Here is a 25,186-nt window from a genome sequence, read left to right on the forward strand (position 1 = left end):
TTGGTATTATAGATGTTATTGTTGGCAAATCGAATGCAAGAGCGAGTGGTTGAGGAGTGTTAAAAGTGAGTGTAATTACACGTGACACACGTGACAATCTTTGTTTTGAACTGCAACAAGACTTGCTCTTGCCATTGGAATAGATTTGCAATACCGAGCTGTTGGTCTGTATCAAACAGCAAGCGGTTGGGTTGGTTTGTCTACTGAAACACTAGTTTGAATTCAACAACACTAAATCTTGGGTGCGAGTGAGCAACAGATTGGTGTGGGCTGTATTGAGTCATAAGAATTTAGATGGTTGTTGCTGCCAGTAGAAGCCAATGTGTGAGCTTCTGTCGTTGGCTCAAATTAAAACTGTTTCCTAAAGCAGTTGCATTCTCTTGCTATTGCCATTTGATTTTTACACTATCTACATCCATCCGTACCACTACAACAATCCCACATGTTAAGCGTCAGCATCGTACCTTTAATAAAAAGTGTTCGCAGTTCATGTGCGCTCTCCATCAAGATGCGATCACTTCTATTATATTGTCACAAAAATCACCAGCTGCAGCACAGTACAGGTCGCTGTATCGCATTTCACATCAGCCAACTATTACCACGTCATGTTTGTTGGTTTCTGTCAATTTTTGCCAATTACAGTCCTTGAATCTGCTTTTGTTTCCACGCTCGTATTCAAATCGGCTGCCTTTATTTCTTAATCTTTACGGGTAATCATTCGACTTGTTGCATTCAATAGATTTAACCATTGTTTTTTCATTGACTCAGTTGCAGTTGATTCATTTATGTGTATTGAAAGCATCCAACTTAATTTCCACTGCTATAGATCTTGTTTTATTGTGTCAATCTCGGCTTATTCATTCGTGTATCTGTCCAAGTATTGTTCATGTTTACTAATTTATATTCATTTCAAATATTTCCTACATTCATAGCATGCATAGTACAAAACGTTCACTATCAATGCAGTCATTAGGCTTAGCTCGTTTGCATATATTCAGCAACACATTCAATATAGATTGTTCGCATACATTCATCAATACATCCAATATAAATTGCTCGCATACATTCAGCAACACATCTAATATATATTTTTCTGCTGATTCATCGTCAATATCTATGCAGTCTATGCCAGAAAATTTAAAAACTAAATATTCTGAAAACATTGCATGGCGAAGGTTTCTTGCCATTTCATCCTTGTGGGATAATCGTCTAAATCCTTCATCCCACAGCCCTCATGATCAAGAATCGCTCCACATGTCAACTCTTTATGAAATCTACGATGTTTTCGCTAAAGGTGCTTCACCAGGCTACATCAATGAGCTTCGATTGGCTCACATCAAGAAATTCTTTGATAAGCATCGCATACCACTTTCTAAACAACTTTCACATTCTATACCATCCAGCATTGATCATACCTTACCCGCAGACTCCCAAGCAACTGATCGTTTTCACACTTTATATAATAATTCTAGAGATATACCTAAAATCGAGTCTGAAATACTGATCAACACGATTCGGTCAATTGTCAAGGACTACGCAGCGTTTGGTCAAACCTCACAATCAGAGCTATCTACACTTGTTTCAGATCACCTTAGTCGAGGAAGTGTTTTTATTGCTGCAGAAATACTGCAAAACATGCGATCGAAAGGAATCAGTCTTGATCCTTCAGCTGCTCACTCTATATTCACTGCCTTGGACTCTTCACAAGCAGATAATTTTATTCCGTACCATTTGGATAGTTTACACACATCTGTAACCGAATACCAACAAGAAACATCAAAAAGCAACCCACAAGTCGCCGACGCTCTTAATTTACTAAAAACCTACTGCTCAAGCTCATCAACATTTTCAAAAGCGAAATCTCTATTTGAAAAACTTCCATTCGCAGAACTGAATAGTGCTACTGCAATACTAAAAAGCCATGCATTTATGATTGACTCTATTGCCCTGTTCAAACAAGATTTAGAGTTTGCTGAACAGATATTTAATGACGTTTCTTTCAAATACAAACTGGTGCCTGACATGGACGTTTATCGGTCAATGCTGCATGCATATGTTGTTCTAGGAAGTCTAGAGCAGGTGCATGCATTTCGAGACACGTTGGTTCAAGCTGGCATTCGGTTTGATCATTATATTTATAATCTACTTATACGAGCTCATGCCGACCGAGAAGATGGTGCAGGCGCCGTTGCATTTCTAAACATGGCTGAATCAGAAGGAATTATTCCAACCATAGGCATGCTAACATCTACGCTTTTGGCTTATGTTCGAAGCGCTGACGATAATGCTATGAGACTGGCCGAATCTTTTTTTTATCAGCGTATTCAGGGAAAGCATCACTATGGTGTTCAGGTTTTTAATATACTAATGGATGGATATTCTCGGCGGAAATTGCTTTATCCTATGATGTTTTGGTTCGAACAGCTACTTCTCCATAACTGCCGTCCAGATGAATTCACATACAGTATCTTTAAATACGTTGTATTCTCTAATTCGCCTGACATCTCGGATACCATGCGTGACAACTTTGACCAAAATTTTGAAAAGCAGTCGGGCATTTCAGTACTTAAACTGCGTAGCATCTATTCCGAAACAATCGAATTCAAATATCGACTGCATGCAATAGGAATGTCAGATGGATTGGATTGGTTTGAAAAGAACATTCAAGGAACGTCTTATGCTCCTACTTTGGTGACGTACACTATATTGATGGCTTTGCATATTAGAAATAGTAACCATAAGGCTGCACTGCGCGTTTACAACATGATTCTTTCTTGCGGATTCAAACTTGACGAGCATGTCTATCATCAGCTAATTCAAGCTGGTTTACTGTCTACGAATTGGTACATGAAGGCATTTGATTGTTTTGAAAAGATGATTGCTGAAAGACTTCAGCCGCTTCGTGTAACCGTTGTTTCATTGCTACGCATATGTATCAAACATAGACTTACAGAACAGCTTGAAAGAGTTGTGTCGATAACGTTTATCCGAAATCCTATTTCGTATGAATTATCTTTTTATATGCTTGTATTTGAAATACTTGTCCGGGCAAATAATTGGAACTCTGCTACTGATGCTATTTGTATTATTCTACGACAGATATTGACACGGCAGCGAGGACCCAAAACAGCTGTCATTCAGCCGCTATTAGTTAAAGCTGTGACTTGGTCCAACGCCGATGTTGTGTTTATGATGGGCCAAGTGATTGTACAAACCAGAATACTACTTCAAAAAATACCTGCTCTAGATATTCTCAATGCAATGAATACAATGCTAATCCACTCATCGTCTTTGCCGCTGCATTCATATGATGCTTCTCAAAGCAATTCTTCACTTGAGCTGACCCAAGACAACGATCGTTCCGTGATGATGCGTCCATCGCTTCTATCAAGTTTCAATACGCTTCCTATTGCCCAATCACACGTTCATTCTATGGCAGAGTTTATTCTTTATACCATGCTGTTTCCTACACAAATCCAACCAACACATATCAAGAGTCTATTACAAAATCTCGCAGACCAAAAGCTATTTCAAATCATACATGACTTGTCTATATTAGTTTTAACACCAGATGTCAGCACGATGGGGTATCCAACACAGCAGGAAGTCAAAGATTATCAAGCTGGATGCGATAGATTTGTTGGAAACACACTGCAGATACTGAGTCTGGCACATGGATGCGAAAAACTAACTCGAAGCTTATGGGAACGTATAGTGACCTCCAACATTGCTGATTCATCTATCAATCAATCAAAGCCATCGGTATCGCTTTTATTATCACGACAAGGCACTACACCAGCATGGAGATATACTCCCACTGATCAGATTGTGTGGAAATACTTTCAAATCCTGGTCAAATGGAGACAAATGGATGAAGCATTGGAAATGGTGACAAATGGTTTGGAGCAAATGAGGTTTCCACCGTCTGAAAAACTATTCAAACTTGTGAGGAATTGGTTTGAAGCGGAGGGTTTGCATGCACAAGGGAAATGTTATATAGATTTTTGGAAATTAAAGTGGCCTGAATGGGTTCTGTAGATCAGAAGCTATATATTATGCTTTATTACTATTTCAAATTCTGTGTGTTTCAAGAGTTCTGCTACGGCATATCAGGATTGTTATCCTGCGTTAGTAAAAATCAGCGTGTATATGCTAGGTTTTATGAACAATTTAGTCCATTTGAGCAAACTGAAACAAAATCAGTGTTGGTTACAAGAAAAATGCAAGATTGAATTAACACGACTATTTTGCATACATTCAATAGCATAAATATCGATTGAACACCTACCAAATCCTCAGTATTGCTTTCTCGAGCAGAGCGGGAAACAAGCGCTGGCTGTTGTGCTGGGTATTGTAGAAACTGAATTTTGATAAAAAGGTTAGCCGCATTTAAAGTGATTCCAGTATCTGTTTTGTCTTACCTCTACAGCTTCACGGTGAGAAACCAAACTGACACATGACTCTGTCTGGGTAATCAACGACTCTCCTTGATCAACTATAAGTTTCCATACTAGACCATGGTCACGAGAAAGTAATCCTGACTGCACTTCTGTTTTTAGATCACGCATCAGAGCGTTGTATACTGATGGATTGGAATGGCGAACACACTCAACACGAAGTGCTTTCAGTGCTGCAAATGCTTTGGCATAAAACGCCTGTCCTATAGATTCTGCAATCAGAGTTTTTACGATGTGACACATTTGCGTCATGGCTAAACCAAATAGATATTGAAAATTAGAGCTGTTCATCTTGGTTGTGAGATAGTTTAAAGTTGATGAGCCATTTAAAAAATGTGAAAAGTCGCCACAGTTTAGTATAGATCAAACAGAGAAATGTGGGCAATACCTTGTTCAACATAATTTCCATCACTACGAGATACCATTGATTGAAATTCACTGACAGGATCTAAAGTCGAAATCGTGTCGACAGCTCGTTGGGTAATATGCTTTACTGTGGCAGGATGAGTAGATAAGCTCAATGGCTGGCCAATATAGCTGCTTGCCTTTGTACTTTCTGATGCAACTGTATCATCAGCTGGATGATCTCTTACAGTAGGCTCAGCATTTTCACTCTTGACCATTTCTCGTGCAAGATCTGCCCACACATGCTTGGATTTCTTTGGCTTTTCCACGTCAACAACTATACAGTATCACACTGCAATTAAAATCCATTTTAAAATAGAGCGTGTTCAATTCAAACTGCAGTACCTTTTTTAATGGTAAATGCTTGACGAAGCTGGTCGATTGCTGGCATTGCCTTTTCTACAAGTTCCTGACGTGGTTCCATGTTTCTCTTAATCGTCGGATTCACGGGCAAAATATCGGTCGAGTTGGGATGTATTGCCCGATACGCGATACAATCGCACAGACGCTGGTATAATGGATTACTGACATGCTTTGGGTTAAACGAAGTCCTAAAAAGTATTATTATTAGTCAAAATCTTTAATACATCAACATTTCAAACCCTTTCATGGCATCAAGATAAACCGACCCTGCTGATTTGACTGAAATATCCATTGCGTCAATCAATGAATCCACAGCATCAAACGCTTGTTGTGGAGAAACCTTTCTTGCAAGAAATTTTTCCCTGTATCGAGCATGCTCCTGTGCATAGCGAATCTGGCCCGTGGATGATGTGTCGCTTATATCATGATGAGAAATAGTGGTGGACGAGTCATCCTTTTCTTTATTGTGCTGCTCCTCGGTCTCAATCGAAACAAGCATATCCGTTTTGCTTTCGGTTGAAATAGATTGTATAGTTTTGGGCAGTGTAGCCAAAGTCAGATCATCAATGGGCGGAGCTACTACAAATCTAAAATCATCTGCATACGGAATCTAATGCAGCCATATAAAAGTTGGTCATTCAAATGCTATAACCATTCTATAAAATGGACTTGAAACTGCACAATAATGCATAAATCAAAAGAAATACCTGAATGAATAGGCCGTATCCCTTTTTTGTCGAGATCAATACTCCAAACTTTGGTTTGGCGTTATTTATTCGACAATATCTGGCAATAGCCACTATATTGGCTTTGGTCATGGCTTGAAGCAGTGCAGTAAACTGGATGTCTGTGCCTCGCACATCTTTATTTGGGACAATAGCCATAGTTCCTGAAATGTAATAATGTCTTGGAATCTATTTTACAAAGACTGTTTAGTCAACACAAGCCAATCAACAAAAATAAAACCCAGAAGGAATTCATATAGTATATAAAACATACTGCATCTGATTTTATAAACCCAATGATTTTTATGGATTTTTTGGTAAGAAGTTGTGCAGCTTCCTCGTCTTGAATCGAAAAAGGAATAACTGCTTTGCCATAGCGATATGCCCTGATGACATTCTCTGGATGGATATGTGATGCGTCTACAGAATCGCTTTCAGATGCATCGTCAGAATCTTTGTCATTTCCATCCACATACTTGTACGTTTTAGTTAATTTGACCGCGCCGTAGTCCATCCCATATTGAGCCCGTAGCTCCGAGTCAATTTCTTCAGCCAACATGGAAAACTTTTTTGATGTAGGAATCTTGACACCACTAGTTTTCAAGTAGCAAGTAACAGGAATGACTAGATCTTCTTTGGTACCGAATGTCAAATCGCCACAGTAGACAGGCGCGGATAAAGTAAGATGATGTCTAAGTTGGTCCAATACAACCGATGCTTCTTCAGGATCCAAGACACGATTGGGTTGGCTGCGAGTACACGAAGGAATCTGACAGGTAAAGTTTCTCCAAAACGTAGCATTGGCAAGATGTGGATTGGAAATGCTGACTGGATCAGGAAAGTTGAATCCGACCATAATAAAGTCTAAATTCATTACTGTCGCTGTGTGAAGCACTTGCTCATATCCATCAGATTCCAAACTGCCTCCTGCATGAGCACACACAAACATACGGCGATCAAATTGGAGTTGTTTGCAGTGAAGCTCGAGAACATGCATTCCAACAATAATGCCATCCATCACTACATACAAACAGTACATGAAATAGGTCGAGTTTTTACATAAACCGAGTCAATTGATGATTTATCACTGATTCACTACAAGAGACTCAACACTTACCATCTCCATAATCACCACCAACTACACATCCATTGCTCACAAACTTGAACATATCAACCGAAGCCATACAAAACAGTTGTTCATGACAATAGTTGTAGATAGAAACATGCTGGTACTGATCATCAACAGCCAAAGGATTGTCGGCTGATTCGGACCCAACAATAATAAGTGAAACAACGTCGCCTTTACGACCATTGATGATCTAACAAATGGCCAGAATACAATCAGACAAGATCATTCATGGATGGTTTGAATAGTAACAGGAATGACTTGAAAATAGCCCAAACCTACAAGATCTTGAAGCTGTCTAGCAACCAATTGGCATGCAACCTCTCTGCAAGTTAAGGGTTTATTACTAGCATTGCTGGAGAGGCAATCCGCTGACATCTCCATCCGCACATCAATAACAAACACTGTAGCAGTTTTTGAAGGCATATTCTTTAATATCTGATGTTGAATTGACTAGATTACGACTGGTGACAAAGAGTATGGATTCAATCCATCGCACTTTCTATTCCATACATCACTAGATTAATGGCTTGAATCCCTTTTGACATTCAAGGATTCGCTTTCTCTTTCCGTACAACGCAATGCATGTCTACTATCTGTAATGTTCCGAGTCATTGTAAGTAGTATATATTGAACACCAAATAATACCACTTTTCTTGGCAGACACTCTGCTAAAATCAGTCCAGAGTTACAGATATTTAAACCCTATGCACTCAAAAAATAAATAATCGCTTGTGCTGAATAAAACTATATTGGAAAAGAGCAAGTTTGTGTATGGCAATGCATTACAAAATTGCAAACTTGGAGTACGGATCAACTACTGAATCATGCGTATGAAAAATGAAAGAGTATGATCAGTTCCTAGTCAAACTTGAATAAAAGGTGAAGTTGCATCAGAAGCAAACCTCAAACTTGTACATCATAAGCAAGAGGCAGGAAAATAAAATAGAATGATGCAAGATATCACGCAAATAGATTGTCGGGAAAATGGTATCAATGAACAGCTAAATTAATAGTCGGTAAAAGTGTAAAATCACTTGGAAATGCGAGCGTACAAAGTCTACTAGCATGTCACAAGGACATCAGATCAAGGAGGTGGTAATCTAGATGACGAAAGTGCACCGTCCGTCTTCCGCAATTCCTCATTTTCAATCCGCAACGCATTCAATTCTTTCAATGCATCTGTCAAACGTTGTTCCAATTCACAAGTAGCAGCAGTATTTCGCTTGGATTCAAGATTCATTTGGTGGACAAAGGCGCCACGGTCTGCATCTGAATAGGATGCAGACCGTGAATGGTTGGCAGTGAAAGAGCTAGCACCAGCTTCTTGCGATGAATTCTGGTATGGGTTCAAACCGTGGCGAGTGAGAATGGGCATCACATTATGAATGAGTTTGCGCTGTGCCTCGGATATCTTGATAAAAGCATCCAAACGCTCTTCCGTAGTCCCATCCATAGGAAAAGGGGTCAATGCAGCAGACAATAGATTAAAACGAGAACCAGGAGAAATTAAAGTTGAAGGTAATGAATTGTATGACGGATTATAAGGGTTTCCAGGACTAGTAGCACTTGGTACCTCGTACGATGAGATTTGGAACCGACCGCGTTTATCACTGACGGTGGAACCAAAATTTGCCAATGAGCCTGTTTGGTTTGTATTACTGGTTGCAACCGATGCACCATTTGTTTGATTGGAAGATTGTCCATTTATATAGGAAGCGTGCCCGCCTGTAGGTTTTCGAACCAATCGAGTAGGTTCCTGTGTGGTATCCGTATCACCCGTGAAATCAGCATCCTGAGACCCAGGAGTTTGAGTCAAAGGCGTGCATACAGGCGATTGAGAACATTGTACAGCAAATCGGCTTGCTTTACGATCCATTGAAAGAGCTCGAGAATCCATCGTGGTGCACCCAGTAGCAGAGCAAGCATTTGCTGGGTCAGAGGGAGCGCCGTTGGCTGGGCAAGCCGGGGCACAAGATTCAACCACGCTAAAACGACCTTTTTTAACCTCTGCTGCTAATGCCCCGGCAAGAGAAGATCCAGTCTGTTGAGATGCAGTTTGTGGGGGAGATAGACAAGGCTGGATCGATGCCGATTGAGGCTGCTCATCCAATATAGGATTGCATTGATCTGGTAAAGATATTTCCAAAGGACTATCTAACCCCTGCGGTGCAGCAGAGGGTACAACCCCATAGGGAGAATCCACGATAAAGCGACTTTTGCGTGGAAGCGTTTCAATGAATTCTGCTGGAGTTTCTCTAAAACTAACACCTTTTGCACGACCTGCCAATGGGTTGTATTCTGCAAGGTTGTCAGATTGTAGAGACCTTGAAGCAGTTGCTGCTGTGTGTGAAGTCATACACGATGGCTGCGATGTATATATGTTGGAATTGGACGGTATATCTGAAACAGAATCTGATGCACTATCCATTTGAGACAGCAATAGTGGATTAGATTCAGAAGCATCATCAAAGTCCCATTCATGTGAATCACTACTATGCACAGTATCTTGTAATGCCGGAATTTCTAATCATGGGTGTGAATGGGTTAGTATCTTGTTCACGAACAAAAACAATTAAAATGATGCCAAATGAATCCATCAGAATTGAATAGACCACATACTATGCAAATGCTGTCGCTCAGTGATTGGAACCATGTTGGATAGAACATTGGATACAAGATAGCTGTTTTTTTTGGCAAATTTAAAAAACGAATGTTGTAGCAGTTTTTCAGTCGTAGGACGACGTGCAGGATCTTTTTTAAGACACATATCAATCATATCTTTGAATTGTCTTGAGAATCTTCCTCTGGTTGAGTCACGGTCTAGAGTTGGGGGTTCGTTCTGGAGAGTAAGCATCAGCACTTTTAATGGAGGAAATTTTGCGTATGGCGCCTGAGCATTAGCAAGCTCCAAGGAAGTAATACCAAAACTCCAAATATCAGCCTTGTAATTATAGCCAGATTGTTCCATGACTTCAGGGGCCATCCAACAAGGGGTTCCTACAAACGTTTTTCTCAATCCGCGACGATCGCCAGCATCCATTAAAGAGGAACTGACACCGAAATCAGCGAGCTGAACAAGACCATCTTTATCAATCAGTAAGTTGCCAGCCTTGACATCACGATGAATAAGGCCATTCTTGTGTAAATAGTCGAGACCCTGTAGTGCCTGCTTGAGAATGGTAGCAATAGAAACCTCGTCGAAACCTTCCTTGAATGAAGTTTTCATGATATCCAAGCATGAACCACCAGCTAAAAAAGGGGTGACAATAAACAGCTTTGAACCATTGACAAACGATCCATAAACAGGGAGAAGATTTGGATGTTTTGACAGTGACATGATCTGAATTTCTCTCTAATGACAATAGTTGGTCACATCAACGATGTTAGTAACGATAATAAATATTGAATCAAACATGGTTGCATAACTTCTAGTCAATGAGTTGCTTTAAAGAGTCTTGAGCACATGTGATTTCAAGAATGAATGCAAACCACAATGTTTAGTGTACTCACTCTGAGTTCATCAATCTGGTTGCGTTCAAACAAATCCAAGTCAATCACTTTCATGCTGATGGCTCGTTGCAGCGGTTTATACTTGGCAATATACACAGATGCGGATGATCCTTGACCTAAATGTTAAAGTCCAAGTTGAGTAATTTATTCGTGAAGCCATACATGATCGAATAGCAAAGGCCAATCAACTCTGATGGAATGCAATATAAATGAAGTTGAACATAAAAAACCAAGAATCTCGAGTCATGGCGTTGCATGTTCTCAGCGAGGGCCACAGAAACAAAAAGTATTTACCAATAACCTGGCCAAGCTCATAGTCTTCGGGATTCATAGAAAAGGCATTCTGATCATCAATGCTGGGCACTAAAGAAGAATAAGACAGCGAAGATGGACTGACAGAACTCATGGCAGTTCCGACATTGACAATGTTGGCATTGCTGCTATGACAAGAGTCTCTGGTGGAAGTGCGACGCAGAGCATCTTTGCTTGCAGAAAGCCGGGATTCGATGGCAGCAGTGGCTCGCTCAGCAATGGACATTTTCCGTCTGATGGGAGGAGACTGTTGTTGAATAGGAGTGGAAGAAGGTGACTGTGTGGTTGGGATGGGTTGAGCCATGACTGGGTCCTGCAATGGCTGGGCTTCATTCTCCATAGTTGCTGGATTATCTGATAACCTCATTTATTGCGTATTCACGTAAAATGAAACATTCAATATTCTTGTAGAAACTCTTTATTCTCGAGTGCTTGGAATGATTTCTGCGTCAGTCATTCCACAAAACAATTTATTAAACTGTTTTATGGAATAAATTCTTGAATGAATTGGAATGAATTGTTGCTGTTTTATACAAGAATGAACATGAGAATCTGTTGATTAAAAAGGTTTAAAACAATACTCAATAATCTTGACTCTAATTCAACATGAAATGGTTGATCATGTACTTCAAACTTGGTTTTATTCAAAAGTTCATATTCTCATCAAGAATTCAAATACTCCATTTTTTAATCATCACTGCAGGATAAATTCAAGTGCTTTTACGTGAATACGACCTTTTAATCTTGTCCATTGCATTCACATTCAATTCATCCGACTTTTAGTATCGAGGTTGTTGGTTGGGTTGTGGAACTGTATACCCTTGTCCTGTTTGAGTTGCATAGGGTGTATATCCTACTGGAGGTTGTTGACTAAATGACTGTTGAGGATACGATGGCGCTCCCATATTATAAGCTATATACCAGTATATATATCAGTCTACGTTTAAATTGTTGCAGTTGTAGAAATACAACTCACCAGGACCGTTTTGTCCACGAAATTGTGCCTCCATGATCGAATGAAATGTCGCCATTGCTTTAACAAATCGCTCATTTACTGCTGTCAAGTCATCTAACCATGTATGCATAGCATGTACGTGTTAGATATCGTATTCCTACTCTGTCAAGATATAGGCTTGACATGTAAAGTAACATTACCCTGTTTTTGTCGATATGTGCTGGCAACACTAATGACATGTGGTCGCAGTTCCAATATTTTGTGGTAATCATTCTATACCCATTTCATATGCAAAAAGTATTCCAATTTTCAAAATGTTGCATGGTTTGGACAGGGTATAGCAACAAGCTCAATTACCTGCAGTTTGTCAGTTTCAGCATAGTTGTTGGATTGTGGATCTGCACGCATAGCACGTTCGCGAAACTCTCCAATAAATCCCTTTTGAGATAAAATATAGGCATCAGGACTCTGTGCGTTACCATCACTTGATGTAGGTGCACTTTGGTTGGAAACTTTTTCTACATAGTTTGCAGGAAAGATTCCTACTATGCCACGCAGTGATCCCTTCCACCAGTCTTGGAATGTTGTGCAGTCATACACGTCAACAATATCTCCTCGAGTCAAATGAAGTTCTCCCTCTTCTGTGCCATGAAAATCATACAATGCTCTCACTTGAAATAGAACCTGAACTGGTTTTGGTTTTTGTCCAGATTTAGGCTGCGAATTCTGTGCTCTTGACTAGAATCGAGTCATGGGAATATCAATACAGCATTGAAGAATACAAGCATGACATGTATACGCTTACCTTGTCATCAATAGACGATAGAGAGAGAGCCAACTGCAACAATGAGAATAGGTCAGTAGTTTGAGATGATTCCTATGCATTACAGAGTCACAAGAATCAAGATAAATGGATACAATCAGTAAACGCTTACCGCCAGTTGCAACTCTTCCTCTTCGCGATCCTTGTCAGGATTACGTTTTGCTATGACAGGCTTTGAATTCAATGAAGGAAATTGATGGCCTGGAATTGAAAACAGTATAAACGAGATGAACAGACCATATAAACCAGACAAGATTACCTTCAGATTTAAGCTGTTCATATATATGCACCATATAATCCAATGAGGGTTCGTTACGGAATACATCAGCCCATTGCTGAATGAGTTCTAAAATGCGATGCTGCACAGTAACATGAACAGACTGTTTATTAGTAGTAATCTGTCTGACCAGGGCATCCAAGAATGGTCTGGATGAAATCTCTCGCTTGATTGAATCACCACAATTCTGAACCAACGAGTTGGCAACAGTCAATGAGAAGAGAATGACATTAACGTTTCTATGCAAGATTCGCTTAGAAAGAACTTGAATGGTTTCTCGTGCAGTGACATCAGACTGGTCAGCTTGCTCGCATATTTGAATGATTTTACTCCAGTCATCAGCAGTGTTGGTTTCACTGGTTGCTTCCACTAATACAAAAAGGATTTAGTTATTATTCAAAGACTACTCAACACAGACTCGTACCAATGAGTTTCTCCATCAGCAAGTTTCAAGTCAAGTTGAATTCAAACATTCAATGAAATGACTGTCCAGACTCGACTTTCTGCACATCAACTTCATGACACTGCTGGAATGGTGTGCGATTCTGCTGACTGTGGGAATGTTCTTGACCAACTTTAATACACTGCGACTGTACATGAGAACTGGAACAACTGGACATGCTACAACTATCCCATTTGTCTGCACATTACTCAACTGCTCACTATGGTTTAGATACGGTTTATTAGTTCAACTCACTTCGTTGGTTATCGTCAATGCAGTTGGTATTCTTGTTTCAATCGTATCGCTTTATGTCTTTTGTAAATACACTGACAGACAGGTAATATTACTGTCATGATACTCGCTTGATTCTCTTGTTCTAACTCAACTCTAGTCTGATGCTCAGATTCCCATCATAACTGCATTGGGCTTTCTTTATCTTGTTTTTGTCTATGTTCATCTCGTCTCAGGTTCAGCTATGCTCAAACAGTATGGTTTTCTAACTGCCACATTCTCCATCTTCATGTATGGCGCTCCATTGCTCTCACTGGTATGTCATCTTATAATCTGAATCCTATATAACATTTGAATTCATCTACTTATTCATCTATACTGTATAGGCAAACGTGATTCAACTCAAATCTGCTACTGGATTAATCTCATTACCCATGACTTGCATCTCCTTGATTGTGTGCTGCTTATGGACTGCTTTTGGGTATCAGATTCAAGACAATTTTGTCTTGATACCCAATACAATAGGTGGCATCTTGTGTCTTTTTCAATTGATCGTTTTAAGAATCTATCCAGACGAAAAGAATGGCTATACAATCCATCAGCCATCTTTACCCATGTCCGATCGTAGATCTTACTGATTACCATCGAGAATATTGTCATTTCCTTTACTTTTGCAGTGAATACAACTTGCAATAATAGGTGTAAAGCTAATAAATAGGATACTCTTTGATTTGGACTATATATTGCTGCTATCCATACTCTAAGCCTACTACAGGAAATCATTCTTCATATAGTGTAGATAACAGATGAGCACGTGTATTGAGCACAATGAATGCCTCGAGTCGTATAATGAGAGTGTCAAAGAAATTCATCATAATACAAATCTGTGTATAGCCTAAGCCGAATAGTCGCCGCTATCAATCTGCATATCCGTATCAAGATCCTTGCTTGGAATGGGTGCATCGGGCTTATCCTCGTGCTCTCCGGAAACCGAAACAACACCATGATCCTGACTAGTACGCTGGCTTCCACTTCGTTTATCACCATCGTGCTTGGCATTCAAAATAGCTCGTAAATCTCCAAAACTACCTCCCGCTTTTGCTCCTGCTGCTAGGGATCTGGAACGACTATCTCCCCTGACCCTTCTACTTGTGCTAGAATTGCGTGTGCGGTTCCGATTGCGTGAACTCTGTTCTACTCTACGATCGCGAGACCTATCCCTTGATCTGTCTTTGGATCGATCCATGTCCCGGTCTCGCTCCCGATATCTGTCACGGCCACTCGCTCTATCCCGAGATCGATCCCTATCCCGAGAACGAAGACGAGATCGGTTACGCCCATGATCTCTGCTACGATCACGTTGACGAGATCGATCACGCTGACGAGGTCGGTCCATTGCATGCGATCGATCCCTTGATTTGTCTTTAGCACGCCGAGAATCTGTTCATTCAATTAGCAACACATACAGATTACACAGTATTATTCAGCACTTTACTGTTGTTGATCATATAGAATGTATGCAGGGCAAATAGTATACCTTTAGGACGAGGTGATACAGATCTAGAACGAGAAGTAGCTGGAGATCGTGAATACGACCGACGTCTTGCACTTTTTCGACGACTGGATGATTCGGGTGAAATAGACTCATGTCGGTCACGGCCACGCTCCCGAGAAAAAGTGCGTCCTCGTGAAGATTTTTCCTGGCTTGTACGTGCAGCAGTACTTGTCGCGGCAGCATTTATATTGGCCAACGGATTAGGTGCATGCATGGCAGACAGATACGATGTCATGGGTGGCATCACATTTGTTCCAGGGGGTACGTTTGCAGCTGCAGCAATAGCCATCATGCCTGGTGTACCAGGTATAATTGGAAACTTTCCAGCACTGCGTGCATCTCCAGAAAACGAGTGCCCCATTCGCATTTGTGCTTGCATAGCTTGCTTCATGACCATGTCTGTATCGGGTCTAAACATACCTGGATACATCCCAATGGGTCGACCGATAGAGTGTTTTGATCGGTTTACTCTAGCATGGTGGAGTGTAAATGTAAAAATAAGTGAGCCAAAAATATTTAAAATTAGCAAAGTTAACAAGAGCATACTTGATTGCCCTGCCAGCAACCATCATGCCGTGTAGATTAAGAGCCATGGCTGCTGACTCGGATGTTGCTAAGTACATGATCGTTAGGTTACTGAGTATGCTGATACGTGGTTTTTACTCGTTGCAGATACAACCCAAATAGTTTCATGATCTTGTCAACGATGCTTACCAAACTCAATAAAAGCATAGCGGGTCGAGTGCGTTGCATCTCCAGCCATTTTAACCTGCGTGACATCACCACAGCTAGAGAAAAGCATGCTCACTTCTTGCTGTGATAATCCAGAATGAATGTTACCAGTATAAATTGTGCGATCAACGCTATCCTGTCCAGCAATGGTAGCTGTTTGTCCGTATGGAACAATAGTGCTTCCAGCCATGCTGCCCGGCACAAGTACACCAGGAGCTGTTGGATTGGGCGGAGGAATATTTAAATAGCCATGACTATTGAAAGATTGGATCTTGGCAGATGGAGGAGTGATAAAAAGAGCTTTATCGGCCAGCACTGTTCCTGTAAGATGCAATGCCAAGGCAGCATCTTCAGAATCTTGAAACTGAACAAGCGATTCTTGAACTAATGGATTTGCCTCACTATTAGAAGATTAAAGATCAATACAAACCATATTACAAGACCTATGCAACCCTCCATACAAATGTGTTGATATTACCATGGCTGCAAGCTGATACTAACAATAGGTCCGATGAAGCTGAAAAACTGACAAAGTAATTCTTCTGTGATTTGTTTGGACAAGTTCAAAGCCTAAACCATTATAAAACAATTGATTAGCAATACATACAGCAAGTGGTACAAGACAGATCTATTGTATAATGAAGAGATGTTGAAAAGAGTGGATTAGTTTGACTTGAAATATCCGTTGATTCGACTAGCTCAAGATTCAGATCGTTTGGTAATTGCATGGGTTTAAAAGTGCATGTTCTTTTTAAACTAATGTAATGTCAATTGTTCAAGACTATCAGGCTGGACTTGAGCAATTGTAAAAGAATGACTCTTGAAAAATGTAAAACTGTTCAAGAAAAACAGTATAGAATTCAGATAATACCTTGACAGAAGAACACGCTGTATCAGCAGAATCCATTTATACAGATAGCAGTCGCTCAAACTTAATTAACAATGTTCAACAGCTTGTATAAAAATAATTCAACTTTTCAATTTTGAAGCAGTGTTATTCCCTGAGGATGTGTTGTGTACTTGACTGCTTTATTCTTAGTAAAAGATAGACAAGTAATCTACAGACACTCGCATTGATTCCATCAGCAACTTCCATCAATAAACGTTTGTTGATCCTGAAGCAGACGCTGCAGTGAGTCGTGTTGTACAATCAATCTAATAACTCATGATTTCACGTCAGTTTATCAAATTCAAATACATTACAGTTTGACATCAGAGTCATGCCTGTCTAATTCTGCTTGGCGCTCATCAATAAGCGATTGTATTTGAACCTGCATTGCTTTACGATGGATAACTTCTGATTCTACTTGAAGGCGTAGTCCGATTGTCTGTATTGTGTCAAGTTCCAGCAGTTCCGCGTATAAAACATCAGACGTGATATTATTAGATTCAATGTCTTGACAGTATATATACTATAGTGATTTGGAATCAAATGAATATACCTTGAGTTTTTCCCGCTCTATCTGCTGTGCTTTGCTTGATAAAAGGTCTTGAAACACACCTATAATATCATTGAACTCGCTGATTTCTAGAGTTTATTCAAAGATGATGGCATGATAAACTATCGCTGTTAGCACGCTGACAATCAGATTAGATATTTATCAAAGCATGGCTCATGACAGATGAAACCGCATTGTACGTACTTGATGTAAACTCTTTACACTCTTCCTTGAGTTTTGAGGACACATCGTATTGTGTAGGGTCTAAAATACGTATTTTAGAAAACTCATCAAACTTGATAGATACTGTATCTGACATTTGTTTAAAGCGTCAAGATGAATTCCAAGCGCGGTGTTGCAGTATATTGTAAATCAACTGGAACCTTGGTGCAAAGTTGTATGTTTTAAACCAATACTATTTGGATATCAAGTTTTATTAAGCAATGCACCTGTGCAATAATCAACCCTTGGCGTGCAATTCAGCCAGGATAGTCTAAACATCGTATTTAATTGCAACATCTCTGATACATGCCAAACTATTCAAACAACCCCATATTTTTAAATTTCCAATTTATACATTGAATCTAATAGAATGTTCACATGAACATCTCAGTTTATCTTGCTGCTGAAGGAAGTGCTTTAAGTGCAGCCTCGATACTAATTGATGCAGTATTAATCAATGATACACCACGATCCTCTCCAACAAGTTTAGCTTGAGTTTCAATAACATTTAGTTGGGCCATATACTTTTTCAAAGCGGCAGCAATTCGAAATACTTTGTCCTTCATACTGGCTTCGCCTAATTTGACCAAGTTCAAATTGCTCCAGTAGTGACGGAGAAGTTCGTTTACAGACACCATTATGTCTTTGGTTTCCTGGTAGTGTTTAAAGTGTTTTACTCGCGATACTAATTGTATTACACACCCAATGAAAAAGGATTTTATCAACAGTCTAGTTAAAATAACTGATATAGTGTCAAGATACAATTACCCTGTTGATTCAGTTGATCATTTCGCCGTTTTCGATTGAGTTCTGACACTGCTTGAAAGATAGTATCCGATTGGCATGTACCATAAGAAAGCTACAGTTATGTGTGTAGGGTTAGTTGTGCAACGTATCAGGCAAGACGCTTGAAGTACTATTTATAAACATTACCTTGGATATTTTCAAAGACCACGACTGCATATGACTTTGAAAAGTGTGCAATTGCTATAGTAATTTAAAGCCTATCAACCATTTCATATCAGCCAAATGATAACATGACAATAACACTACCTTGTCAGATACAGATGTTTGGCCAGTTTTCAAACTAGATTCTTGTGTCAAGGAATCAAAATAGCTTGCTGGATCTTGAATGTTTAGCGGTGCAAGTCTAGATGCTTTAATGGGCTCCAAATCCTCCAAGACTGTTCCCTGTAGTTTACATGAGCATTTAATTCATGAGCTGCCAAACAACCATTTAATCATTTTCAAATCACAATAGCATGGTGTATACATCTTGAAATAACAAGTCAGACTGTGCAGCTGTGCATTCTTTCTCAGCGTCTTTTGAATTTCTACAATGGTTTCAAACAACTGCTGCGTCAATTTAACGTTTTTAAATTCAAACCAATAAGCAGTACAACATACATGGAGCTTTTCAAAATAAAAGTTGAATGACGGTTAAATTTCCTAATAAGCGGGAGAGATGTTTGTACAAATCCAGCACGCATAGTGGAATCGGGTCGGTTTCCCGTCTATACACAAAGATAAAGGTTAATGCCAGATTGAATATATATGACCAGTACGAATCCACGATACCTCTACGTGATCTTCTGATGTTGTAGTTAGATCAATCAATTTGTTGTGTATAGTAAACTGAACTCCAGTAGGATTCAAAAGTAAATCTAATGATTTGAAATACATGAATGCCAAACAAAAAAGGGTTAAACCAGACACGGTAGGAATCCACGACACAGTATGTAGCATACCATTTGCGTCCTCTTGCATATACTTGTCAAATAGATCTTCAGTTTCCTTGATAGCAGTGGTACGATTGCGATGAAAGTATTTTGATGCAAGGTATTTTCCCCAAAACTCTTTTTCAGTCATTTTATCAGGCACATGGTCCTGGAATGCCTTGTGCACTATAGTGTATAGAAAGTCAGATTGCAAGTAGATTCGATACATGTGATGAACCAAGAGATGATTATTGATAGTCTTTACCTGCAGGATACTCGATGAAGATGGAATGTATGATATCTGGAGTGAGTTTATATTTGAGATCATTTCCATCACCGTCAACAGTTGGTTTAGTATCAGCCAGAGAACCAGAAGAAATTCCTTTTTTTTGAAAAGCTTGCCATTCTTGATTGATAAGAGTTTGCTGTCTAGTATTCCAAAAGTCCTGCTCACTAATCAGACCACCAATGACAATTTCCTTGTGTAATTTAGCCAGATCTTTATTTTTGGATAAAAGAGCCTGCCTTGCTTGTAGATCTTGAAGAGTAAGACTGGAAGTAGTAGCGGAAGCAGTACGTGGTAAAGAAGTAGGTTTTGCAGAAGCGGGAGTAGCAGATCGTTGACGAACAGCAGCGATGCGAGTTGCAAGATAATCCTTGATGTGATCTCTGTCTGACTCGGCAGTAGCTGGATTTGGAAAAGAAAAGTTGTGGTTTGTTTCTGGAGTATCTCCTACAGGCCACAAGGACAGTTTCAATAAAACCTTGCCAGAAGGACCAATTGCATTAACCAACTGAGCCTTGATGGCTTCATAAGGAATGGAAATAGCAGGAGAAGAAGCAGCCGTTTCAGTCCAAGAAAACAGTGAGTTTGATACAGTCATGACACCATTCTTCTTTTTATACACGGCAGGACAAGCAAAGACTTGAGCAGAAGCAGTTGATGCCATGTGTGAATGTCAGTCAAGAATCAAATCAAAATTAAAAATGGTCGAGATTTGAAGCTCACTTGAATTATGTTGACTTTAGTTAGACCGACTTGCAGATTTGTTGCAGTGAAATGGCAGCCTATTCGTTCAGTCTTTCTGCATGACAAACGAGTTGATTCAAGACTAGTTCCTGTCATCAGCAGCAGTTCAGACACTGAGTTGAGATGGAAGAATTCACCTTCTTTTCATCCTTCTTATTACAAGGATTTAACAAAGGCCAAACTGTCTGCATTTGTTGGACTGACTACTATGGCTGGATATGCTATGGCTCCAGGAATATTAAGTGTTTCAACTCTCTTATGGACTACTTTTGGAACTGGACTCTGCATTGCTTCTGCTAATGCCATCAATCAATGGATCGAAGCTCCATACGATGCACAAATGTCTCGAACTCGCAACAGAGTCCTTGTTAGACAAGCCATGTCTCCATCTCATGCATTCATGGCTGGAACAACTTCCGGTATCTTGGGTGTTACTGTTCTTGCTACGTTGGTCAATCCTATTACTGCTGTATTGGGTGCTACCAATATCCTTATCTACACATGCATTTACACACCAATGAAACGCACTTCAATCGCAAACACTTGGGCTGGTAGTATTGTGGGTGCGATCCCACCTTTGATGGGTTGGGCTGCATCTACAGGTGGAATAGAGTCTGGTGCTTTGGTTCTGGCTGCCCTGATGTATGCTTGGCAGTTTCCTCATTTTAATTCGCTTTCTTGGAATCTGCGTCCGGATTACTCTAAAGCTGGATATCGTATGATGTGTGTAACTGATCCTGGACTTAATGCTAGAGTATCGCTGCGCTATTCTATCATGTTGTTTCCCATTGCATATTCTGCCTATTATGTTGGTCTAGTTTCCTGGTGGTTTATATTAGATTCGTCACTTGTAAATGGATACATGGCTTGGTATGCATATCAGTTCTGGAAAGATCCAAATAACAAGAATGCTCGTGCATTGTTCTTCTCAAGTCTAGTACATCTGCCTGTGTTCTTGGCTCTGTTGATGGTTCATAAACAGTTTTATGAGGATGAAACATCACCAGTGTTGGAAGAGAGTGTTGCTGTTTAATGTTCATCACGGACTTGTTCCTAGCATGTATAGATTCCGTTTCAAATGAGTTTCATCAAGAATAACTTATCTGATTGAATGCAGTTGGTTTTGATAATATCCAAACAACAAATCATTGAATTCAATTCACGATTAAAAGTCAAGAATGACAACTTTATCCAATAAATAGATTTTGTCCGACTTGCAAGTTTTATCTGAATTGCATAAACCTCATCTAGAATGATAAAACCTTCTCAACATATTGTTCAGGCTACTGTCTTTGAAGGTAAACACCATCTTTTTTTACTGTTTTAATGTGCACTCGGTTGACTTGCCATTTGTCGACTTTCAAACTCCAATTCAACTTATGCATCTTGTCAATGCTCATCACTTTCATCAGATTCTAATCATGTACAATGTTATCTTTCAATGCATATAGGCAGAAACTTTACCCGTCAACCAGGCTCCAAAGTGTATGTACAGTGCAGATTCAACAACGAGATTCTCACTACTGACCCAGCTGACCATCTCGCAACCCCCATATGGGATACTGAATTGGCATGGGATGTCGATACTAAGCTTTTGGGATTTTTACGTTCGCAGAGAGTATCTCTCAAACTTATCTGTTACTCCATTGACATCAAGACCAACAAGCGCGAAAGTCTAGGTTATATCATGCTCGATTTAAGAGCTGCCATTCAAGGTCCACCGCCATTTCCAGAAAAATGGTTTACGCTAGTAAATATCAAATCTCATCCTGGTGGTCACAATGCTCCTGCTTCAGTATTTCGACCAGAACTAAAGATTTCATTCACTGTCCAACCAAAGCATCACGACTCAATTCCTTCTGTCCAGTCTACGCTGGAGCTCGAGGGTCGTCGCAAAAAGTCTGCATCCAATGACCAGATTGCTCAGAGATCATCAACAGAACTACCATCCACTGTATCAACTGCTGCTGCAACTAGAACGCAATCCAAACTTGGACTGTCTAGTCGAAAAAACTATGCAACAATCGGACCTGTTTCCAATTCTAGTCTAGGCACTATACCACAAAGTAATCCAAACCACGCTGTTGCAACGTCAATACCTTTTGAACTCAAAAGTGCTGGCTTCTATCAACTTGGAACCGGTGACCAATTATTCTGTCTTTGGATTACGATCGCATTTGGTGAACATTTAGAGTTGCTGCTTGATGATGCCCAAATTTCCCGTCAAACCAACAACACCGGATATTACTTTTACTACTCATTTATGGGAAACGATATTATGACTCAACGATTCTACCAACTCGATAAACCAAACTTTCCTGCCGAGCGGGTTTCTGTCAAACTTCGTGCATCTCAATCTGACATTCAGACTTTCTTTCGGGAAATCTCCAAAATCATCATTTATTTATGTCACGAGGATCGTGCTATTGGCTTTGCTGACATTCCTATTTGTAATCTTTTGGACAACAATGGGGGTGAAATGGCAGTGATCGAGCAAGCATTTCCATTGTATAATACAAGAGAAGAACTACCTCTTTCTGCTGACGCCAAGTCATCTAGCATTGGTGTATCAATGGCCTTGTCCCGCGATACTGCAGAGCAGAGTCATGGGCAAGCTCACACTCAAGAACAGGAAGAATTTGAGCCAGATCAAGATTCTATGGCACACCAGCATGCTCGTGATCAAGCGCCTATTCCACACACCCGATTCAGTCATCCAGGAACTCCTGTAAATAACATTGCTACGTTTGAAAATTTATCCTTCAGGCCGGCTTTAGATTATGAGAATAAAACTACAAATGCCACGACTCCGATAGACAGTACTCTTGCAACATTGACTCGAGATGGGAATCCGAATCTACAAAATGCATTTTCCACATATTCGTCATTTCTTCAATCAGCAAAACCCATTTCTGTCACTACCAGCAAAACTACGTTAAATAGAGCAATATCGCCTCAGATGCAACCTACAAAAGATATGACAGACCCATTACAAGGATGGCACCAATATCGCTTTTCCATCGAATTGCGATCACTTCGAGACATCCAGCTCAAATCTGCCAACGTATATTTAAAGTATACGTATGCACCTTTTGGTACATCGTCGCCTATTTTGACCCATCCTATAGTACATATTCAACGCACACCAAATGAGCATTTGCTTCCACATTCGTTTTGTGCATTCGAGTTTGTCATGAGTCTGGAAAAACTATCTACATATCTTGAAGCAGTTCCATTGATAGTTGAGCTGTGGCAAAAGGATGAAAATGTTCGTGATGTGAATTTGGGCAGCGCTTTAGTCAACCTTTCACTAGTACTCTCCCAAACCAAAATTCCAAGTAGCAACATTCCTGTAACAAAAAGTGAATCGTATACTGCTGAACAGGATACACAACAGCTAGTCATTCAGAGTTTGGACACATTTGTACCACTCATGTCAACTGGAGACTCGACTTCTTTGTATGGCCGGTTGGCAGATTTGCGTGTTGTTTTGGCATTGGAAGATTTTGGCGTTGTAAAAGAAACTAGTGATGCCGATTCGATTCTACCACAAATAAATCACCAAAACGTTGCTCAAGATCTGCCCTCTTGGAAAGATGTGCAGACCTCGGCTGCTTACACTACTGGACAGCGTACTGACGTTTCACATGATCATCCGCTTGAACCCAGCTCATACAAAAGTACGCTGCAGCATCAACACAAACACGGTGGTATGTTAGGCATTCCCAGCCAGCCCAATCCTTCCACACCAACCCCTTCGTCTATTCATGATACACCCGAGTATCAAACCGCCATTGAGCTAGAGCTTTGGCGTCAACAAGAACAACAAAAGTTTACACAGTATCTTGCTGAAAAAGAGATTGAACTGACTCAACGTCTTGCTGGCGAATGGAAACTTCGCGATCGTGAACGCGAAGCACTTCTTAAACGGAAACTAAACGACTACAAGCAGTTGGAGACGGCTTTACAGCAGCTATCAAGTGACTTGGAACGTCGAGAGAGTGTGTTGGTAGAAGGAGAAAGGGAATTAATAAAACAGAGGGAACGTCAGGATCTTGAGGTACTTAGAGCTTTGGACGAGGCACGAGATGCAACAAGGAGGCTACAGGAAGAATTTCGGTATCGGACTGAATTGGAAAAGCAAAAGTGTGCCGAGGCAGATGCCATGCGTAACCGAGCAATAAGAGATCGTGATGAAATGGAGGCCAAATGGAAAACAATAGATAACGAGTTGAGTGAATTAAAACGGTCGTTGGGATCATCTGGTGAGGCAAAGGCTAAGATTGAGCTGGGAAATGCTATGCAGGATAAAATGATGTTGGGAAAGCAAATTGAGGCACTTAAAAAGAACAAGGCGCATTACAAGTGCGAGTTAAAACGAGTGTACAAGTTGCTAACCAAGGAAAGGGAAAAGGCACGGTTAGAATTGGAACAACGGATGATCAAGGACCGTCAAGATATTGAAGATATGCGGATGCAAGCAATTGCCAAGGAGCAGTTGAGTCTAGCTCATACTGAGCGAGAAACTTTAGAGCATACCCGGCGTGATTTAGAAGCACTTGGACGAGCCGTTTACGCTTCACAGTCTAGTAATGATGAGCAACAAAAAGATGTACAGTTTCAATCGTCTACGAATAATCACCAAGGCACGTTGAGCGAAGCTCAGTTACCGCCCAAAGTTTCTTCTCAAATTAGCCGCCTAAAAAAGGAAAAAACCTCGCTTTTATCAACAGGATTCTACAAGGATGACGATGACCTTATTCGGGAGTTTGACCACCGTATAGCTAATCTGATGAAATCTGCCATGTAACCTGAGCCACGCATTTGGCATGTGTTATAATGAAGTTAAGCCTAGTCTATA

The 25,186-nt window shown here is 40.2% G+C and overlaps 11 protein-coding genes across 11 annotated transcripts; 4 read left to right on the plus strand and 7 right to left on the minus strand.

Moving 5' to 3' along the window:
• Positions 1–1,116: 1,116 nt before the first annotated feature.
• On the plus strand, positions 1,117–4,038 carry BATDEDRAFT_89874 (uncharacterized protein; the record flags this gene model as incomplete). The annotated part of the gene is made up of 1 exon (XM_006679990.1): positions 1,117–4,038. One exon carries the CDS (start codon positions 1,117–1,119, stop codon positions 4,036–4,038), a length of 2,922 nt encoding a protein of 973 aa, XP_006680053.1.
• BATDEDRAFT_89512 (uncharacterized protein) lies at positions 4,033–7,609 on the minus strand. The gene is made up of 10 exons (XM_006680088.1): positions 7,359–7,609; positions 7,068–7,269; positions 6,225–6,970; positions 5,933–6,139; positions 5,492–5,835; positions 5,208–5,413; positions 4,846–5,139; positions 4,422–4,711; positions 4,289–4,360; positions 4,033–4,188 (listed from the first exon to the last, which is right to left on the minus strand). The coding sequence occupies exons 1-10, from the start codon at positions 7,500–7,502 to the stop codon at positions 4,171–4,173; spliced, it is 2,523 nt and encodes an 840-aa protein (XP_006680151.1). The 5' UTR covers positions 7,503–7,609; the 3' UTR covers positions 4,033–4,170.
• Positions 7,610–7,805: 196 nt separating this feature from the next.
• On the minus strand, positions 7,806–8,550 carry BATDEDRAFT_37104 (uncharacterized protein). Its single transcript, XM_006679956.1, has one exon. It carries the CDS (start codon positions 8,530–8,532, stop codon positions 8,164–8,166), a length of 369 nt encoding a protein of 122 aa, XP_006680019.1. The 5' UTR covers positions 8,533–8,550; the 3' UTR covers positions 7,806–8,163.
• Positions 8,551–9,675: 1,125 nt separating this feature from the next.
• On the minus strand, positions 9,676–11,246 carry BATDEDRAFT_19935 (uncharacterized protein; the record flags this gene model as incomplete). The annotated part of the gene is made up of 3 exons (XM_006679764.1): positions 10,884–11,246; positions 10,590–10,705; positions 9,676–10,431 (listed from the first exon to the last, which is right to left on the minus strand). The coding sequence occupies exons 1-3, from the start codon at positions 11,239–11,241 to the stop codon at positions 9,676–9,678; spliced, it is 1,230 nt and encodes a 409-aa protein (XP_006679827.1). The 5' UTR covers positions 11,242–11,246.
• Positions 11,247–11,525: 279 nt separating this feature from the next.
• BATDEDRAFT_89514 (uncharacterized protein) lies at positions 11,526–13,398 on the minus strand (the record flags this gene model as incomplete). Its single annotated transcript, XM_006680089.1, has 8 exons — positions 11,526–11,814; positions 11,878–11,970; positions 12,057–12,129; positions 12,214–12,594; positions 12,662–12,694; positions 12,792–12,880; positions 12,939–13,325; positions 13,381–13,398. The coding sequence occupies 8 exons, from the start codon at positions 13,394–13,396 to the stop codon at positions 11,681–11,683; spliced, it is 1,206 nt and encodes a 401-aa protein (XP_006680152.1). The 3' UTR covers positions 11,526–11,680.
• A 70-nt stretch (positions 13,399–13,468) lies between these two features.
• BATDEDRAFT_12437 (uncharacterized protein) lies at positions 13,469–14,267 on the plus strand (the record flags this gene model as incomplete). Its single annotated transcript, XM_006679743.1, has 3 exons — positions 13,469–13,735; positions 13,790–13,945; positions 14,016–14,267. Coding segments are annotated over 3 exons (675 nt in total), but the record flags the coding sequence as incomplete, so codon positions are not given.
• Positions 14,268–14,351: 84 nt separating this feature from the next.
• Positions 14,352–16,823, minus strand: BATDEDRAFT_35374 (uncharacterized protein; the record flags this gene model as incomplete). Its single annotated transcript, XM_006679917.1, has 7 exons — positions 14,352–15,069; positions 15,167–15,654; positions 15,731–15,797; positions 15,899–16,317; positions 16,395–16,486; positions 16,524–16,544; positions 16,788–16,823. 7 exons carry the CDS (start codon positions 16,821–16,823, stop codon positions 14,525–14,527), a joined length of 1,668 nt encoding a protein of 555 aa, XP_006679980.1. The 3' UTR covers positions 14,352–14,524.
• Positions 16,824–17,115: 292 nt separating this feature from the next.
• On the minus strand, positions 17,116–17,674 carry BATDEDRAFT_25770 (uncharacterized protein; the record flags this gene model as incomplete). Its single annotated transcript, XM_006679812.1, has 3 exons — positions 17,116–17,244; positions 17,359–17,444; positions 17,560–17,674. The coding sequence occupies 3 exons, from the start codon at positions 17,672–17,674 to the stop codon at positions 17,116–17,118; spliced, it is 330 nt and encodes a 109-aa protein (XP_006679875.1).
• A 295-nt stretch (positions 17,675–17,969) lies between these two features.
• Positions 17,970–20,245, minus strand: BATDEDRAFT_25771 (TFIIH/NER complex subunit TFB1; the record flags this gene model as incomplete). The annotated part of the gene is made up of 8 exons (XM_006679813.1): positions 17,970–18,262; positions 18,346–18,436; positions 18,511–18,564; positions 18,631–18,768; positions 18,978–19,091; positions 19,156–19,241; positions 19,326–19,481; positions 19,561–20,245. The coding sequence occupies 8 exons, from the start codon at positions 20,243–20,245 to the stop codon at positions 17,970–17,972; spliced, it is 1,617 nt and encodes a 538-aa protein (XP_006679876.1).
• Positions 20,246–20,311: 66 nt separating this feature from the next.
• On the plus strand, positions 20,312–21,358 carry BATDEDRAFT_12223 (protoheme IX farnesyltransferase; the record flags this gene model as incomplete). Its single annotated transcript, XM_006679719.1, has 1 exon — positions 20,312–21,358. One exon carries the CDS (start codon positions 20,312–20,314, stop codon positions 21,356–21,358), a length of 1,047 nt encoding a protein of 348 aa, XP_006679782.1.
• Positions 21,359–21,577: 219 nt separating this feature from the next.
• Positions 21,578–25,186, plus strand: BATDEDRAFT_89517 (uncharacterized protein; the record flags this gene model as incomplete). The annotated part of the gene is made up of 2 exons (XM_006679991.1): positions 21,578–21,623; positions 21,777–25,186. 2 exons carry the CDS (start codon positions 21,578–21,580, stop codon positions 25,133–25,135), a joined length of 3,405 nt encoding a protein of 1,134 aa, XP_006680054.1. The 3' UTR covers positions 25,136–25,186.

The sequence above is a fragment of the Batrachochytrium dendrobatidis genome, assembly GCF_000203795.2.
Source record: "Batrachochytrium dendrobatidis JAM81 unplaced genomic scaffold BATDEscaffold_8, whole genome shotgun sequence".
In the NCBI taxonomy this organism is placed as follows: Eukaryota; Fungi; Chytridiomycota; class Chytridiomycetes; order Rhizophydiales; genus Batrachochytrium; species Batrachochytrium dendrobatidis.